General features: G+C 42.7%; 1 protein-coding gene and 1 long non-coding RNA gene across 5 annotated transcripts in view; both read right to left on the bottom strand.

Annotated features, from left to right (window-relative positions):
- Positions 1 to 1895: 1895 nt before the first annotated feature.
- LOC148653566 (uncharacterized) overlaps positions 1896 to 17503 on the bottom strand; it is a 154290-nt gene continuing 138682 nt past the window's right edge. Inside the window, exon 2 of the long non-coding RNA XR_015941702.1 lies at positions 1896 to 3195. This is a non-coding gene — a long non-coding RNA (uncharacterized LOC148653566). The remainder of the gene's footprint in view (positions 3196 to 17503) is intronic.
- The window catches only part of LOC148653565 (tau-tubulin kinase 2-like), a 57309-nt gene continuing 41701 nt past the window's right edge, over positions 1896 to 17503 (bottom strand). For all 4 annotated transcript variants that reach the window (XM_088648751.1, XM_088648749.1, XM_088648750.1 and 1 more), the window contains 4 exons: positions 16843 to 17368; positions 12650 to 12880; positions 10240 to 11138; positions 1896 to 9275 (listed from right to left, as the gene is read on the bottom strand). In XM_088648751.1, coding sequence (XP_088504877.1) covers positions 8858 to 9275; positions 10240 to 11138; positions 12650 to 12880; positions 16843 to 17368 — 2074 coding nt within the window. In that variant the 3' untranslated portion in view covers positions 1896 to 8857. The remainder of the gene's footprint in view (positions 9276 to 10239; positions 11139 to 12649; positions 12881 to 16842; positions 17369 to 17503) is intronic.

The following is a 17503-nucleotide window of genomic DNA, read 5'->3' on the forward strand; positions in this document are numbered from 1 at the left end:
GGGGCAAATCCACTCACTGTGCCTCACAGCAGCGTAGAAGAACAGATTATTCACTGCTAATGTACACAAAACACTCCTGAACGACACATCAATACCCAAACAAACATTACATAGCTTTATGTCATGAAATAATCCGGTCCTAGTACGTCTTCGTTCCACAGCTCCCCCGTGCGGCGGATACAATCATAAATAAATGTTGCAAGACCTTTAACAAAGATGAACAAAGGTATTCCGTACAACTCCGTGAATTTTCCAACCTTTAAAAACAGCACAATGACTACCGATGCATTGTCTATATATCTGCCAAAACCCACCCCATGCGATAGTACGACTTTGGCCAAACCTGTCATTGATCAGCAAGTCATCAGCTGGGCAGAAGAAAAAATAACTGTTTGTATCTAGGAAGCTTTTCTACAAAGAGTGGAGGTCTTTATTTTCATATTCTGAAAAACAATAAAAGTATCATACTGTATATGTCTCGGGTGTGTTTGTACAGTGTGCATGCCTGAAAATGTTTAAACAAATTATATCCCTCAAACATAAATGCTGTCAAATTACACTGGAGATGTGCAGTATTATGGGTGTTTATGATGATGAGGTGGTTAGCATTGCTGTCTTGCACCACCTGGGCCCTGGGTTGGGTTCAGTTCTTGACCTGGGGTGCTGTCTGCATGGAGTTTTTATGTTGTCTTTCCATAGGTTTCCTCCCACAGTCCAAAGACATACAAGTAGCTTAATTGGCTCCTGGGAAAAGTGGCCCAGGTGCGAGTGTGTGTGCCTTGTGCCTGCTGCTTGCCAGGATAGGCTCTGGCCACCCTGTCACCCTGAATTGGAAGAAGGGGTTAGAAGATGGATGAGTGCATGTTATTTGGCAAGGTTTGAAAGGAACCTGCACACTGCAATACATCTAAATGGAATAAAGTCCTCTGATATGTCTGCAATGACATGAGACAACAGGCTTCATCCAACAAGGTAGAGGTGGGTGTTATACAGTAAATTTCCCATCCAACACATTCAATGGCTGCTCACCCAGTGCCAGTTTCCCCACCCCAGCACGAGCTCCTGCAGGACTTGTAGAGCATTTGTGAGCAAGTGGGGCAAGTGCAGTCTTGCAGATCCCTAACGCTTGTATCTCCTCAGTCATAACAGACTTTGGACAACACAGGCAGCTGATCGGGTAATTACCCAGGTGAAGAACCTGACTTCTCAGACAAGATGAAAGCCAGACACCACTGTGGCTCTGACTCCTGCTGAGCTGGTCCCCCAGTCATGTGCTCTAGCCCTTAAGGTCTTTGGATGCATTGGTTGTTTATTCTTTTTCAAGTCTTTAAGATCATAATAGAGATGTGCTAGTCTGGCTGGATATACTGTACAGTAGAGTATGACAAATGATCAAACAGCTTAGACAGTTTTTTTCCAGCACGCTATTGGCAACAGTCTTCAAAAATATTTAAATGGCTTATGTTCCTTGTAAATTGAAATTGTCGAGAAGGGACAAGAGAAAACTTGATTTTTGCATTGCATAAATGGTTATTTTCTTTTTTTGTGGCTGTTGTCTTTGTCCCAGTTTCAAGGTTGTGCCATGTTTCTCAACTTAAAATATGTTGTTAAATAAAAGTGACATAATCAGATAAACAGATACTGCAGTATTTGACTTGCTTGCACAAATATCTTTAAACCAATGTTTCATACTTAAAAACACAGTGTACAGTATGTAGGTCTTGGTGTTTCAGTGCTGTTTTTATGTCTAAATAATAACACTGAGTTTCCTTCATTCATTCAATTAAAGAGTACTACAAGTTAATATGGTTAATATTGAAATTCCAGAAAAGAGCTCCAGGCTGTCCCTTTAAAGCCAAAAGGTCAGTATTGCTTGCGAGTGATAAAGAGAGAGATTTGTTTTTGTCTGCATGCTGAATGAATATTTTATTTATAACCAGTTTATAAAAATAAAATACAAAATAATTTTAAAACAAAACATAAAACACTGTACAAGGCATTGATATGATACAAATGAAAGAAACATAAATAATTACAGCTTGTATGTACAATGCAATTCTTCCGGTGGATACATTCTTTCCTATACAATTCAACATTGCAACATGACTAAATAAAGCACTGCAAAAGAAATACAGCCAGTGGCAGGGAAATGTACAGGTCAGAGTTTTCAGGATTTTTCCATGTTTTAGCGTACAGAGCAGGGATATATCGGATTGGAGAAGGAATAACAGAATGTAAGAGAGACGAAACGCACTCAGGGATAGCCTTAAAAGAAAACATAGCAGCATATGCACAAATAGTTTCAGACTATTTTTAAGACTCCATCAGAAGATGGGATCTTTTCATTCTTCATAGTTCGTTGGGGATTCAATAGTCTAGCCCAATGGCGTGCATGAAAAGATTACCTTTTCAACTGTAAAAAAAACAGTGTCCATTTCCGTGCCTGATCGGTTTATACAGAACTGAAAGGCAAAATCAGAGACCAATGCACGTGCAGTGAAAGAGCATAGACTATGACAAACTGATTTTTAGCAACACTAAGCAAAGAAATTCACTGGTTAATGAGACTTGGCATTTAAAAAATAAACATCGATTTTAGTAAAGATGTTCACTAAAAAAAACATGTTATAAAAAGAGCATGAGAAGGAAACAAAAAAAACATTAGCTTGTTAGGGACAAATACATACGGCAGAAACCGAAACCAGAAACCTGAACAGAACTGAGGTTTTACATAAAGAGCAGAAAAGTTTCATTTGCTTTTTTCACCATTCTATATTACTGATTTTATAAATACAGACTTTTTTTACAGTATATATTAAATTTTCTGAGCAACTACTTGTTAGGTAAGCTGACTTTTGAATGTGTTAATTAAAACGATGCTGTTTCAGAGGAGGGACAGATATGCCCCCAATTCCCCCTCGTTTCAAAAACAAAGCAGGAATAGATCAAACTGTAGGTCTACAGTATACTGAAGCAAAAAGTTGAATCCACAGTACACTCCATTAGTCATGTACAGTTACTGGTATAAATATAGAGGAACAATGTTACTCTGGACGTTTGCTTTTGAACTACTGTTCTGTATGTGCATTGGAACTCCACACAAGCCACACACTTATTTCTCCAGCAGTCCTGCAGGAGAAGTAATAATAATAATAATAATAATAATAATAATAATAATAATAATAATAATAATTTCTTACACTTATATAGCGCTTTTTCTGGACACTCCACTCAAAGCGCTTTACAGGTCATGGGGACTCCCCTCCACCACCACCAGTGTGCAGCATCCACCTGGATGATGCGACGGCAGCCATAGTGCGCCAGAACGCTCACCACACATCAGCTATCAGTGGGGAGGAGAGCAGAGTAATGTAGCCAATTCATAGAGGGGGATTATTAGGAGGCCATGATTGGTAAGGGGCAATGGGAAATAAAAATGGTGCTAAAAAACTTCTGTAACTGTGTTTTAAGGGTGCTAAAATATTTTAAAATCTCCATCCATCCTATGAAGGGTTAGTAAAGTACTTAACTTTTTCAGACTTTTGCCAGGGCTATATCTCAGAAATAATTATAGAGACATTTAGCTCAAATACCAATCAGGCTATTTTAACAATGACAGAATTCCTGCGTGACTAGATTACTGTACATTACTTTTCCAACAAGGACCGTTAACTCAAATCAAGGTGCAACTTATGAGAACATATTTTAAATGTGCGGGCAAGTGCAAATATCAAAATGGAGTATCACATTCAGACCTTGCTAGTAAAATAAGAAAGCTCACAGTGAGACAAAGACTAGTTTCTGATTCATGGACTAGCTGATCATTATGTAGATCTTTAACTAGTATGTTGACTGCAATTACTGGGCAAGTTGCTGATCAAAAACACATTCTCATACTACAAGATCAGCATTTGCTCAGGAACGCAAATGCACTTTGTGGTAAATAAATTCTTCAACTACAAGCATACAAAATTCATAGATCCTCCCCACAAGCTGGCCTCCACAGCAATGCCACTACGGTAAATGATACCATAGCAAAACAGAACTCTTTTGTTGTAAAAATAAGTCTACAGTCCGCAATTGTGAGTATTTATATACAGTCATTAAAAGATTCTTCTATTTTTCCCCAATCATTCAAAGTAATGGAAAGATTTCTGGGGTTTTGTAATGAATCTACCCTAACAAAAAATGAATGATCTTTTTCTCCTGAGATACTGGCTAAGTGTCTCTTCTTTATTGTAGGGATAAACCAGCACATAAATTGTAATTGCAAGCTGGAGTTTGTACTTATCTGCTTGATGCAGTGGACATAACATGAACCAGGAATGCAAATGTCTCTGCTGAAGTCGCATTTTAATAGTCAAAGTTCTTACTTTGCTAGGTACTTTATTACATGCAAGAAAGTAACTTCAGCCTCCTGTGTTGAGATTCATCGGGACAATCAGTAAAGGTCCTCAGGCATGCTTTAGTCTATGGCTCTAGCAATCTTATAAACTGTAAATAAAGTTTAAGACTGAAAGGCTTTAAGTCACTTGATTTATCTCCACGTTTTTACTTCCGATGTATTCACAATATTCCTTACAGGTAAAAAGCAGCTTTGTCTCAGTTATTTGAACTGATTTATTTGACAGTGAGAAATGGTACAATCTGATCTGTCTGGATAAATAAATGTCCTAGTAGTAGTTGCTCATTTAAAACAAAGTTGAACAAGTAGAATATTTCTATTAATAAAATACAGTAAACAAGGATGTTCTAGGTATTCGAAGGACACATTTCTTAGAAAAAGTAAACTTTAAAGTAAAAAGGGTAACACTTCAGGATAACACTAATTTGTAGTGTAACGTTTTTCTTAACACTGAGGAAGCCCTGTTCCGAATCAGCCACTGTATACTTTCAGCAGAGCTAAACGTCTTCGAACAAGGCAGAGCTACTCAAGCTGGCCATAAATAGGTTATGTTTGCTTAGTGGAATTTCATAGTCTTGAGGGAAGCAATCACACATGCTGAGCTGAAGAAGTGAGCATGTTTCATATTAGCAAACAAACAGTACACCTTCAGACAGACTGACATACAGGAAAAGTGTCCACAGCTCAGTAAACAGATTGTTTAAAAAAGTTTCTATCATGTTAGCAAGTCCCGAACACTACCATACTTGAGTCTATTTCCAGATTTTACAAATGACATCTGTGTGTGGAGCAAACAATCACATTCAGATTGTGTTAAAACACTGTTGGGACTGGATGTAATGTGTAATTTTGGTACAGCCAGTACCTGTTCAATGATCTAAGAGATGGTTTTATACAGTTATCACATCTCTTTTACTATGTTACTGAAGGTCTTGCTATATTCAGTCTTGAAAATCCAAAACTTTATCATCTACAGTAAAACAGATTCACTGGAAGGTGTGATTATGTAGTCATGCAGTGAGGGGTCCTCACATTCAAAGTCTAATAAAAATTAACAGACACAGGGGTTCCTGATTTCAGTTAAAAAAATGGAAAAAAGTAAGGACACTGCAGACTGAGTAAAATGGGTATTTAGAATAACTACACCGATGATCATGTTGTTCTGAAAGGACACAAGAGCCCTATTTTGAAGAAAGCTCAATGTCAGAAAACATAAGAAAGCAGAAAACAGGGACTGACCGTAAGACGATTTAAAGTATTGATGTTTGATATATGAGAAACACTTACAGCAAATGCTATTTTCCTTCAAATGTGGAAATGAATTTGGGTTCATTTTAAATGGAAAAAATGTGATTGTTTCTCACACTGTAGCAGTGTATGCACAACACAGGCGTTTGTCAGAATAGGAAAAATCTATTCGGCAGCAAGAACACCAGGAATAGGAGCATTTTTTGTGAATTCTGCCAGGCTCAGCCCAAGCCCAGCCACATTTTCTAGCGGAACGGTCTCCAAATGAGGAGGGGCTTATAAACCTGAACCTCATTTCTCATCTATATTTTCAACAGGACTGAGATCTAGAGTCATTCTGACCAGAGGATTGAGGAGGAAATTCCTCAATCTTCTCAAACAAATCTTTTGCCTGCCAGTGATTAATCAATGCATTCATTTGAGTGACAATTTTATTTACAAGTTACAGATTATCTACTGCAGTTAGATACAACAACATGATGCAGATGTATCAGCAGACAGGAGGAGCATGGTACTTTCCCCCAGCCAAGAGCTGAACTTTCAAGCCCAGCTGGTAAGTGTTTCATATGGAAGTGCTAAGGCCACTCTGACAGAAGGGGAGCTGTCAAGGACACTCTGACCTCAGGGCGCTCACATGGACTGGGATCCAAACAGAAACAATACGGTACATCTATAGCTTATTCCTTCTTAAGAGTCCAGTCTTCTGAAAATGGCAAACCTATGAATAATTATACATTAGTTACGTCTTGTTGTGCATGCAGATATTATTTATTAGATCCTATAGTACAGTATCTTACAAATTCAAAAGAAATAAAAACAAATTATGGTTGAAGTGTGTCAGTACTTGCAAAGTAATGTCCTGCTTAATCAAACTTCTGGAGTGTTCAGAATGCTGGAATGCCCAGCTATTATTTTCAGATGAACAAAATGTAAACTGTCAAACTACCCCACCTTAAATTCAGAATATCCATTCAGAAAATCCACAGATTGAAATGGGCATCACCTCATTCTGAAGCATTTTCATACTACTATCTCTCACAGTGAAGACTGCATTGGATGGGGTTAATGTAGTGTGTGGTAATTAAGTGCAATGTTTATCATTTGTACCTACAAAAAGGCACCAAACTAGGATCTTTTAGCATATCTGCTTTTAAACAGGCTCTGTTTAGTTATAAAATGCAGTCTTCAGTGTGCTTATTAGTTCTTAACTTTTGTTGCCAAAATCTGGCAAAGATTTTATTTTCTGTTTCTGCAAAGATCTAAAGTCATGTATTGCACAAATTATTTCAACACAGACCAAAATGCAGGCATGTGATTTCTAACCCATTACTTATGTTAGAAGAAAGGCTGAAAAGACATGTGGGAGAGAGAGGGTTTTTAAGGTCTTATCTTTCCCAGAAAAAAAGAATATTCTCCAAGATAACTAGCAGCATACCTTTCTCTTAGGGTCAGATAATTGCAGTACAGACACAGTTTGACAATGAGAATGCTTCCAATTAAAGGAGTCTTTTCACAGGATGGAGGCAGGCATCTCTATTCTAAGTGCTAGCAGAGTGCTATTTAATGTTAAAGTGCAACGCATGTCACCACAGATTTGTTCCTATTTTTGAAGCAGCAGGGCAATTTCAGTTCTACACCCCCTTCGTTTTACTTTTATTTTCTTCAAGATTGAGGAGCAGATCTGTTTCCCCACTTCTTTATTAAATTGTGGGAAAACTGCACTGTAATAGAAAAAACTGAACACTTGAAAGGATGGATAACTACTGAGTGAACAGATGAAAGAGGGATGATCTTCCTTTTTTTCCTCAAGCCAACTGGACTCCTCCATCCTAAACATGGGATTGATTTTCTCCAAAAACCAAAGCAGGAATAGACTGCTTTCAAATGTACAAAGACTAAGGTCTTCATCATGAACATGTCTGATAAATACATCAATAAATAGCTATCTGCCCACATAATGGAATACTGGAAATACTTGTGTGATGTGTAGCAAATACCTGGGCATATGCATCTATATATTAATATGAATACTGTAAGCACATGTAATATTAGCTACATAAGGGGTGCCCAGTTGCAAGAGAGTTCTGACATGGAACAGGAGGTGGTCTGACTCTACACTGTACCCCCTCAGCTTTCTCCTGACCCCTGTTGGACATCTGGGAAGACAGCAAGCTGCTTTTCCTCCCAAAGCACAGCTCTACAAAAATAAATACAGGATTAAGTGTTGTCTGTGACAGCATCTGGCATTTCATTATCCTCTGTGCAAAGCAGGAATGAGACAGACTACACTGGATGTTCATCAGCCTGTTATAATCATGAGCTGAGACAGTGCTGATGCGATATAGTTTATGTGTGTATCTTAGATGCTGAGCAAAAGAATTTAATATTCAGGTTTGGAAGTACTACAGCTTTGGGTCTGAAGTGCCTGAACAGGACTGTTGTTGAGGTCAGCTCACTAACACATAGAGACTGGTATTCTGGCTTGGCAATAAACACAATTTTAAATGACCACGGATGACCGTGCATTGATGGCAGACATGATGTCAAAACAGCAAATCAGCCCTACATGACCTCTTTTGAGGATATTGGTACGATCAGTCTCCACACTGTAAGTCTAAGTGTTCAGAACCCAGCCTACCTCCATTCTGGAAATTGGACAGGAAAAAAAGACATAATATTAACTGCCCAGTTAGTGTTTTCCATGTTTCAGTAGCTGTATCGTAGAACAACATTCTGATATTTTGGTTCCTTCATAATTCTTGATCCTTAAGCATGAAAGGGGTGATTCCTTTCTCCCATTCTCATTCCTGCTTTTCTCTTTGATTTCCAAACCGATTTTATTGCTTCTGCACTGTGTACTCCAATGGTAACTGTACAGCGTGCCGCAATTCATTACTGAAACAGGAAAGCTGGGACTTCTGCTTTCTTCCACAAGGCCCACTCCCTATTCCTTAGGCTGTGTTTTTTTTTCTCCCAGGCCTGTATTTAGCGAAGCGTCCGGCGAGGACCCCTTCGGACCTCTTGGAAGTTTTGGAGAAGCCGTGCAAGGAGAGAAGAGCAGGAATGAGGGGGTGAGAGACGGGCACAGTGCGTATCGCATTTTAAATGCGAAAAGAGAGTGGAGCAGAAATGCGCCAGCGCCCTGTGTGGGGCGATCGAGCGGGGCCTGGGAATCGAACCCGGGGCTCGGTCCGTGCTGCGTCATTATCTGCTGAGCTTGCTGGAGCACTTGCCCTCGCGGCTGGAGCCCTTGCCCCGGGGGCAGTGGAAGGAGCTGGAGCGGGCCTGCCGGCCGCAGCAGGTCTCCTGGGGGTAGGCCCGGCGGGGCGGGGGCGAGCCCGAGAAGCTGGGGGGCGAGCGGCTGCGCCCCAGTCCGCCTCCCCGGTGTTCGTGGCGGGACGGGGAGGAGCTGACGGAGCGCTGCAGGGAGGAGGAGCTCCGGGGGGAGGCGCTGGTGCTGCGATGGGGGATGGACGGGCTGCCGGCAGGGATCCTGGCGCTGCTCCGGGTGGCGGCCGAGCCCCGGGTCCTGGGTCCGCTGCCGTTCTGCATGATGTGGGCCAGGCAGGAGAGCAGGTCTGAATCGCTGGTGCTGCTCGCCCGGATCCGGTACCGCCGCAACCTGCAACACCGATACAGGCATCAAGGGCTGGGATTTACCATTACCCAGTAGATCCAAAAAATATGCAGAACTACTAAACACGCGTGCAAGTCAGAAACATGCACTGAGAAAATGGAAATCCTGCACTTGTGCACCAAGCAGGACCTGAAAGAGACAGCTGTGTACATACAGTAGTGCAAGATAGCATAACTTCACTAGTGGGAAACAAACGGAAGTAGATTTAAAACCATGAATGGGAGGTACTTCTTCGAAGTATTGTAGGAGTATGTAAGAATCTATGCAATCATATTGTTCAAGCTAAAGTATTACCCTGACGTCTTTCAAGAACCTGATGGATGACATCAGATCAGTTGAGATCAGATCAGATCAGTTAACTACAAACAAACTAACCTCTTGTTTGTCAACTGTTCAAGCTCATAAAGGTGAATAGCACTATTCTGAAATCTACAGGAGCCAAGTCAGGGACATTAAAAAGTGTGATCTGCTTTCATGTACTTTAGTTTTAGTTATGATTCCTGCAGCTGAGCTCCAAACATGTAACAATGTGTTAAAAATACATTTCAAAAGAACAGCAAGCACTGCATTACAAGAATTAAGCCTGGAAAAGACTAAGACATACATTATCTGAACAATAAAAACTCACATGCTACTACCTACAAAAACACCAAAAGCCGACAAACTGCTCTACTGACTAGAAGAAGGCTATAGCAGAACAAAAACTGCTATACACTACAACAAACTAAAGGTATGTCCCGCTAAATCCTGAGCAAATAAGAACCAACCGAAAGATATAGAATTGGAAAATATCAAAGGAAATTTATTACAGATGAATTTAACTTGCAAAAGATGAATACTAAATACAAATGAGGACCTCTCTATTCACATTCTCCTTCGCCTGTAGAGGACTGTACAGGAATAACAGAGGGAGGATACAACACCGCCTGAATGACATTCCGGCTCTCACCTGCTGTCCACTGCGGACCGGCTGGGAGGCTTTCCCGGAGGAGGATGCGGCACGAACTGTCCGGACAGCGGCTCGGAGGCCGGGACGGGAACTGGCCGGGGGATCTTGCTCTTGCGGGACAAAGGACCAGAGGAGGAGGAGAGGGAGAGAGGATCCTCGCCTTGCCGGTCCGAGCGGGAGACCAGGCAGGACTCGTCCTCCTGCGAGCGGTCGGACGCGGAGGACACCTCCCCGCGCAGGTTGGACGCCGGACGCCGCTCGGAGGCGGGGCGCCCGGGTTCGGAGTGATGCGCCTTCTTCTGCAGCAGCTTCTCTTTCGCCGAGCCGGGCGGGGGGCACTCGGAGAGGCCGGGCTCCAGCACGGGAATCCGGCTGAGCCTGCGGGCGGGATCTCTGCGGGGGGGCGCCGGGCCTGTGCCAGCAGTCCCGGCAGGAAACATACCCCTCTCTCCTTCCTCCGCTCGCTGGGCATGGGTCTCTGTGGATCCATCGGGATATCCAGAATCGCTCTCCATGTCCTTGAGCTCAGGGAAGGCACCCATGCAGCCCGGGCCATTCACTGGCGGGGACAGGTTGCCATTGGCGATCACTGGACTCCGTGGAGGGCTGGGCGAATGGTGAGCCAAGACCTGGCATGGCACTGGGCTGGGAGCCTTTTTCTCAGGTTCCTCGAAAACGGAGTCTGCAGGCCTGGGAGTTGCGGGAAGAGGCTTCTCATCAGGCTGTCGCTCCGCATACCCTGCGATGCACAGGTCCCCGTGGCGGTCCTGGGGAGAGTGCATGTCAGCAGTGGTGTCCATGGGCTGGCAGTCTCCCTCCCGTCTCTCCACCAGGAGGCACTGTGGCACACTGTCCGAGGCAGACTGGGAGGACAACACTGAGGGCCGAGGGGCGGTGAGCTTCAGGAGACAGGAAATAAAAAAACGCCCGTGTCAGAATGGAAGAGACAGGGGCACCATGCCCTTCGTATTTACCTTTCAAAAAAGGGACGGCAAGATTGTTTGAGTACATTAACAGGACTTACTGGGCTGCTGCTTCTTGAAGGATTTGTGTGGCTTTTTCTGTCCATGACAATCAATGAGGTTTCTTCGATCATCATTATTTTTTTAATATTGAATGATCAAAATATACCATCAAAACTTTTACTGATACACACTATGACAAAATGTGGGGCTGCTTTCCAGAAATTTCTTAGCTCCTTCGGCCTAATACATCCCTCACCTATACCCTTCTCACGTTTTCTCATGGTGTCACATTTCACAACCTCTCTGAGATTTCTACATAAAACAAAATCAGCGATACTCACTCCTAGTTATAGGCTTCTACTGTATCTTTGTTCCATCTTGAGCTCTTAATGACCTTACTAAAACAATGCCTGACAATTAAATGGAATTGCCACTGTATCTAGGATATTATAAAGCAAGCAGAACCACAACCCTATAAGAGAGCTGTGAATATTTAGTACAAGAAAATTAAAGAAAACACCTGAGAACGTATTTCTCAATAACTGAACAAGGCGTGCAAGTTGCAAATGCAAAGCAGTTTCCAGTACTAACACTGCTCCAAAATTGCTTTCAAAATCTACAGGAGTCAGAAAATCACAAAAGGCAGAGAAACCAGGGAACCCACCAGATGCAATGACTCCCAGCCTTCATGGGTATTTTGTATTGAACGGTGGGTCAAGCATAAAAAAGCATGCACTGAAAAATGCCAGAAACATTTGCTTCTGCAAGAGTTCCTTTACAGAACCAATGTGACTTGAAGTCCAAATACAATGACATTTTCTTTACAAAAATGTGACATTCTTAAGCCAGCACCAGAAATGACAGACACGAATTGAAGCTCTAACACTAATCGGTTGTCGCTTTAAATCCCTTTATCGTTACATGAATAAATATGGTGAAATATAAGAATGGGGACTGTGGTGTGCCCCTCTGCAGTAACCTTTGACCCATACTGCAAGAACAACTATTTTTTCCTTCCCTTCGCGATGATGGGTCGCCAGTGTGGTCCCCTACCTGTTGATGAAACTGTTCCTCTGGTAAGAGGTAAAAGACACCCAACACTGTCTGAAAAATCAAAACCGAGGAACACTTTTACTGTACAAGCAGAAGGTTCAGAGGATGAAAACCTTTACAAAATAGCACACATGGCTTGTGCCTCTGTGCTTCAACAAGACAAAGCACCTTGGGAAGAGTTCAACCATTGGATCAGCAAAGGAAAGGAACCTGAATCTGTCATGTGTCTACCTATCATGTGATTGGTTGCGCATCCAGAGCCCACATGGGCTCCCTCACAGACTGATGAGCTGCAAAAATTGTCCAAAAAAAAAAAAAACATGAAGCAAGGAAAGAGTGAACCCAACCAAGACGAAGGTGATGAGGGTGTGCCAGGGAGGGCAGATAGTCACCTGCTGGAGCTGGGCGCGGGAGATGCGTATGACAGAGGGGTACCTGGCACCCCCCGGGACAGCGGGCAGCTTCCGGTGGCCCGGTGAACGGGAGAGGACAGCGGGGTGCTCGGCCGACTGGCTCCTGCGGAGGCCGGGCGCTCGCTGGTGCAGGGGGTCCGAGAGGGTGGACAGGAGCGCGAGCGGGCTGGGGGAGCGGCTGGGCTCGGGCAGTGAAGGAGAGGTGGGGAGCTGCGAGGACATGAAGGATGGGGAGAGGAATGAGAAGCGGATCTTGTGGTTGCCTGAACTGAGGAGTCAGCATCTCCTAGGCAGACCTTTACCTGAAGACTGTGAGGGCAAAAAGATATTCACATACTATACAGTACCAGTCAAAGGTTTGAGGACACCTCCTTGAAACCCGGTTTTTCATGATTACCTGTGCTTTCAACTGTATAAATTTGTCTTTAAACACTTAATATTTAATCACATGATATGTGTACTTATATTCTGAAGTGAACTGCATTGAAAATGTTAATTTTTCATTTTCAATAAAATGAACACCCAAGGCAAGCAGATTTCTAGTTTGAAGCCCAGGTTAGTGAAAAGTCAGAAATGTGTATAACATGGTGTTAGAACACTTAAAGTAGTTTAAAATTGTCTTTGTTAGATGTTCTTTTACCATCATTTACCTTTTGTCACCAATCAAAACTTTTCACTGGTACTGTATAAAGTCATATGTGCATATGAGAGGAGGCATTACAGCCCATCTAACCTGTTTTGTAGTTAGCAGTTAATTGATCTGAGGATCTTAGCCAGTGGCTTCTTGATAGATTAACTTAACTCTGATTCCATTTTCATCAAAGCCAGAGTACCAATGTACAATGATGTGGCTTTGTAGCTTCTTCCATACTCCCACAACCCTTAGAATAAATAAATGTTACATTAGGTGGTCAGACTCCAGGACCCAATGGATACAGGATATTCTGGTTTGAGCTTCAAAATTCTTTGAAGCTTCACAATCAATGCAATTGACTTGATTAGTTTATCATTCAACCCCCCCCCCCCCCCCAAAGTTTTACTAACTTTGTCTAATTCTTTAAAAAATCAATTAAGTGACTATACAAAATGCCAGGAAAAATTGTGGTTGTCCAAGTTTAAGTTTGAAACCTAGGATGAATGAAGCGATAAAACATTCTAAGTTCTGTATGAGAGACATGGGTGCCTCATATTCAAGTGATCCTGTGTAGTGGAGATCTTAACTAACAAAAAATGACTTAAGTGAAGTGATGCTAAACAAACAAAGTAAAAAAGAAATAAAGTTAAAGCAAAATCTAAAGGATAACAACAAAAATAAATGTTTAGAGTGTTTCAGATCAGACTACAGACAACCAGCATGTTAACAAAGATACACACAAGAAATTACTGGTTTTTAGGCCAATAAACGCATACTCCAACCGAAGAAACTGAGCAATGTATAAGAAATAATATGTCAAGTGAATCTATTCAAACAGCACGGTCTACATGTATGACTATCCAGCATATAGACTGATCTACTCCTGGCCCTGTCTGCATTAAAACAGTAAAATAATAAAGAACGTTATGATGATCAGCTTGTGGTATTTGAATAAAATGAACAATGATGGATCTGATCACACTGTATTGGTTGTACAGATTACTAATTGTGTGCTATGTGATTTTCCTGCACTTATACTATTAAGTCTATTATACCCATACTAGTTATCTTCTCCAGCTAAAACAGGAGGAGCACATTAGTACTGCACTTGGTCAGCTTCATTTCAAGCATACAGTAGAGGTGACAGAGCTGTACTGTATTTCCAGAAATCAGTTTTATATACAGTAGATACTAAAAGGGGTTATGTAATTATATTCCATACATATATGCAAGACATCTTACAAGATCCACCAACAGTTTCAGGGACCATTTCAGAGGAGGATCAGAGCTCTCCAAGCCTGGAGACGCATTTCCCCTCTCCCAGCCATGATCACACTGACCTTTCTATCTGTGGTCCTTTCCAGGGTTGTCAGGGAAACACATCAGAAGCCATAATTATTCTCAAACTAGGATCGCACCTTCCACAAGTTCTCATTGATAGACTAAGTGCTTTTTAAGACCTCTCCATTCATTTATAGATTTTACTCTTCTCCTGGAATTTCTTTCCCCGATTTCCATTTGTTTGGACACTCTTGCTGATCTGCCATGCCAATTCTCACCTGTACAATCTTTTGCTCTCCTGTTCTTTATATGTCCCTGTGCCCTTTGCCTCGCATCTGAAGAAGGCTCAAAACCTTCTCGTTTTTTTCCTTTCTATTTTTCAGTATGGGATTAACCTCTGTTTCTTTCTTATATTCAAGAAAATGCCTGGTTGTCCTCTGCAATTGTCACACTTGTTTTCAAGTTGAACTGTTTTTAAGTGATGTACTTAGTCATCCAAAACCAGGACAATCAATAAGAAAATAGAGAAATCAGTAATGGTGATTCTACAACCAATATGACTAGAAATGTTCACTTGAGCTCTTCACTTCCATTTTGTAAGGAATGAGGGGTAGCCTCTCTACGCTGACGAAAAGAGCGCTGGTACATTCTGTTATGCTCAAGGGCAAAATTAAAGATGTATTAAAGACAGCTTTACATGCTTTAGGAATTTCAATCAAAGCTACGATTAAATACTCATTGGACAAGCAATAGGCTACTGCATAGAGTATAAATACACAATAAAAATACAGTCTGCTTCACAAAACTAAGAGTTAATTTTTCATTCATCACCAGTTCTTCCCTTCATCCAGAGACAGAGACATATTGAAAAAGAATGCTGTACTGAACTTCCACCGATAAAACAAGGGCTGAAACCCTTTGAATCACAAACTCAAGTGTCTCCAAGAAAGAGTCAATTGAATGGATAGGACAGCAACCTGCACAAATTCACAATCTATATTACATGCCCAGGTCTTCTTTCAGGTATCTGTCTATAAGCATCCAGTACACTAAGGCAAGAACCTTTCAGACCATTATGAAGCCACCAACCTCCTGTGTTGGAAAGGCCCTGGATAATGGCCTTCATAAACATGAATTTACAAAAGGAACTATGTGCCTTGAAATACAACCTGCAACAAACCCTATTCATCAGCACCTGTTTTCATGTATCCAACTCTATTACAGGTGTACAGGTGAGTTCTAGTAAACTGCTGCTTTGAGTCCCAAACTCTCACACAAAGGACTGCAGTAGAGTTACACAATTGCAAACACAGCAAGTGTTGAAATGCTGATATTCATTGTATTCTCCTATCCATATACAGTACGAAATGCTTTCAGGGTTGCAGGGCAGGTCTGGAGCCTATCCCTGGCGAACAATGAGAGCAAGGCAGGATGCACCCTGGATGGGGTGCAGGTTCATTGCAGGGTATGCACTGACATAAACACACACACTCACACCAAGGCCAATTTTTCCAGAAGCCAATTAACCTACACATTAATCTGGACTGAGGGAAAAAAAATGGAGCACCCGGAAGACACCTACAAGACCACAGGGAAAACAAACTCTACACAGATCATAGCCCTGGAATTGAATCCAGGGCCCCAGCACTGAGAGACAGCAATGCTACCCACTACACCACTGTGCTGCCCATCGTGTTCTTCCATATAAAGCTCTCCTTCACACCTGGATGCATGTACCCCAATATTCCAACTTACTTAAGAATTAAAAGGAAATGATGCTTTAGTTGAGGTGAGAGCAAAGTTTCTGAAAAGCCTGAAAATTGTCATGGTAGAAGATGGCTACAAGAAAATTCTAACCGAGTTCTTGCAAAACTAAAGCCCTGGATCTACACTCCCCCCCTGCATCCTGTAAAACAGGAATAACAGTTTCACTCGAATTCTTCCCCTCTATAACCAATAATAAATTGGAATTACTAGTTGTTCCTAATCGACAATACATGTACCACATGGGCAGAATAAGATCAAGCAAGCTCATCACGCTCACTAACCCATTGAAACGCCTATCTTTTGACAGGCTGCACACACAGCATCTCACAGGAGAGTGAACGCCACGGGCAGGAGATCCCAGCACTCTCACTGACATCACCCCACAAGTGTGCAGAAGCAACGTCTGGACCACACAAGTCAATCTCCACTCAGCGCAAGCACCTCGTTTCATTTTCACCCCGAAGTTTCAGGAACTCCAACGTGCACATACCTGCGTGAGGACACCCTCTGCCAGGGCCTCCGCTGGACTGGTGGGGGTGGCAGCCGGCAGGAGCGCAGGCTGGCCCACGCCGAGTTCTAGCCGTTCCACTTTGAGGCCCGGCTCAGGCCCAGCGCTGACCCTCTGGGCAACGGGGGGGCTGGTGCTGAGCCGCTCTTGGCTGGGCATCTCCTCGACCAGCTGCAGAACCTCGGGGTCTTCTTCTGAAGGGCTGCTGGTGGCTTTGGCTCCTGGCCCCCCAATGCCAGCCCGGAAATCCAGCAGGTCCTGCTCACGGTCCACCACGACCCATTCCCGCGAGTCCACATCCTGCTGCCCAGAGCTTAAGTTCACGGCCACAAAGCCGCTGCTGGCTGCTCCCTCGCCCTGCTCCGGGGAACCTGGGGAGCCCGGTTTGGACCCACCTGGCAGGAACTCCTCATCATAGTGCCACACCCGCTCAACACGCCCTGCGCTGCCCATAACAGCTGGGTTTCCCTCCTTGTCCTGGGCCAGGCCTCCCTGCTGCTTTCCAGAGCTGTGGAAGGAGAGGGAGGGGCAGAGGACAAGTGAGAAGACCAACTAAACAAGAGAACAGAACAGAACAGAACTTTAAAAGCTAAATTCCACTGAAATGGAAAAAGAACATATTTAGCATCTGGTGGTTCTGCCA

Source organism: Lepisosteus platostomus, chromosome 10, assembly GCF_059453375.1.
Source record: "Lepisosteus platostomus isolate fLepPlt1 chromosome 10, fLepPlt1.hap1, whole genome shotgun sequence".
NCBI classification, from domain to species: Eukaryota; Metazoa; Chordata; class Actinopteri; order Semionotiformes; family Lepisosteidae; genus Lepisosteus; species Lepisosteus platostomus.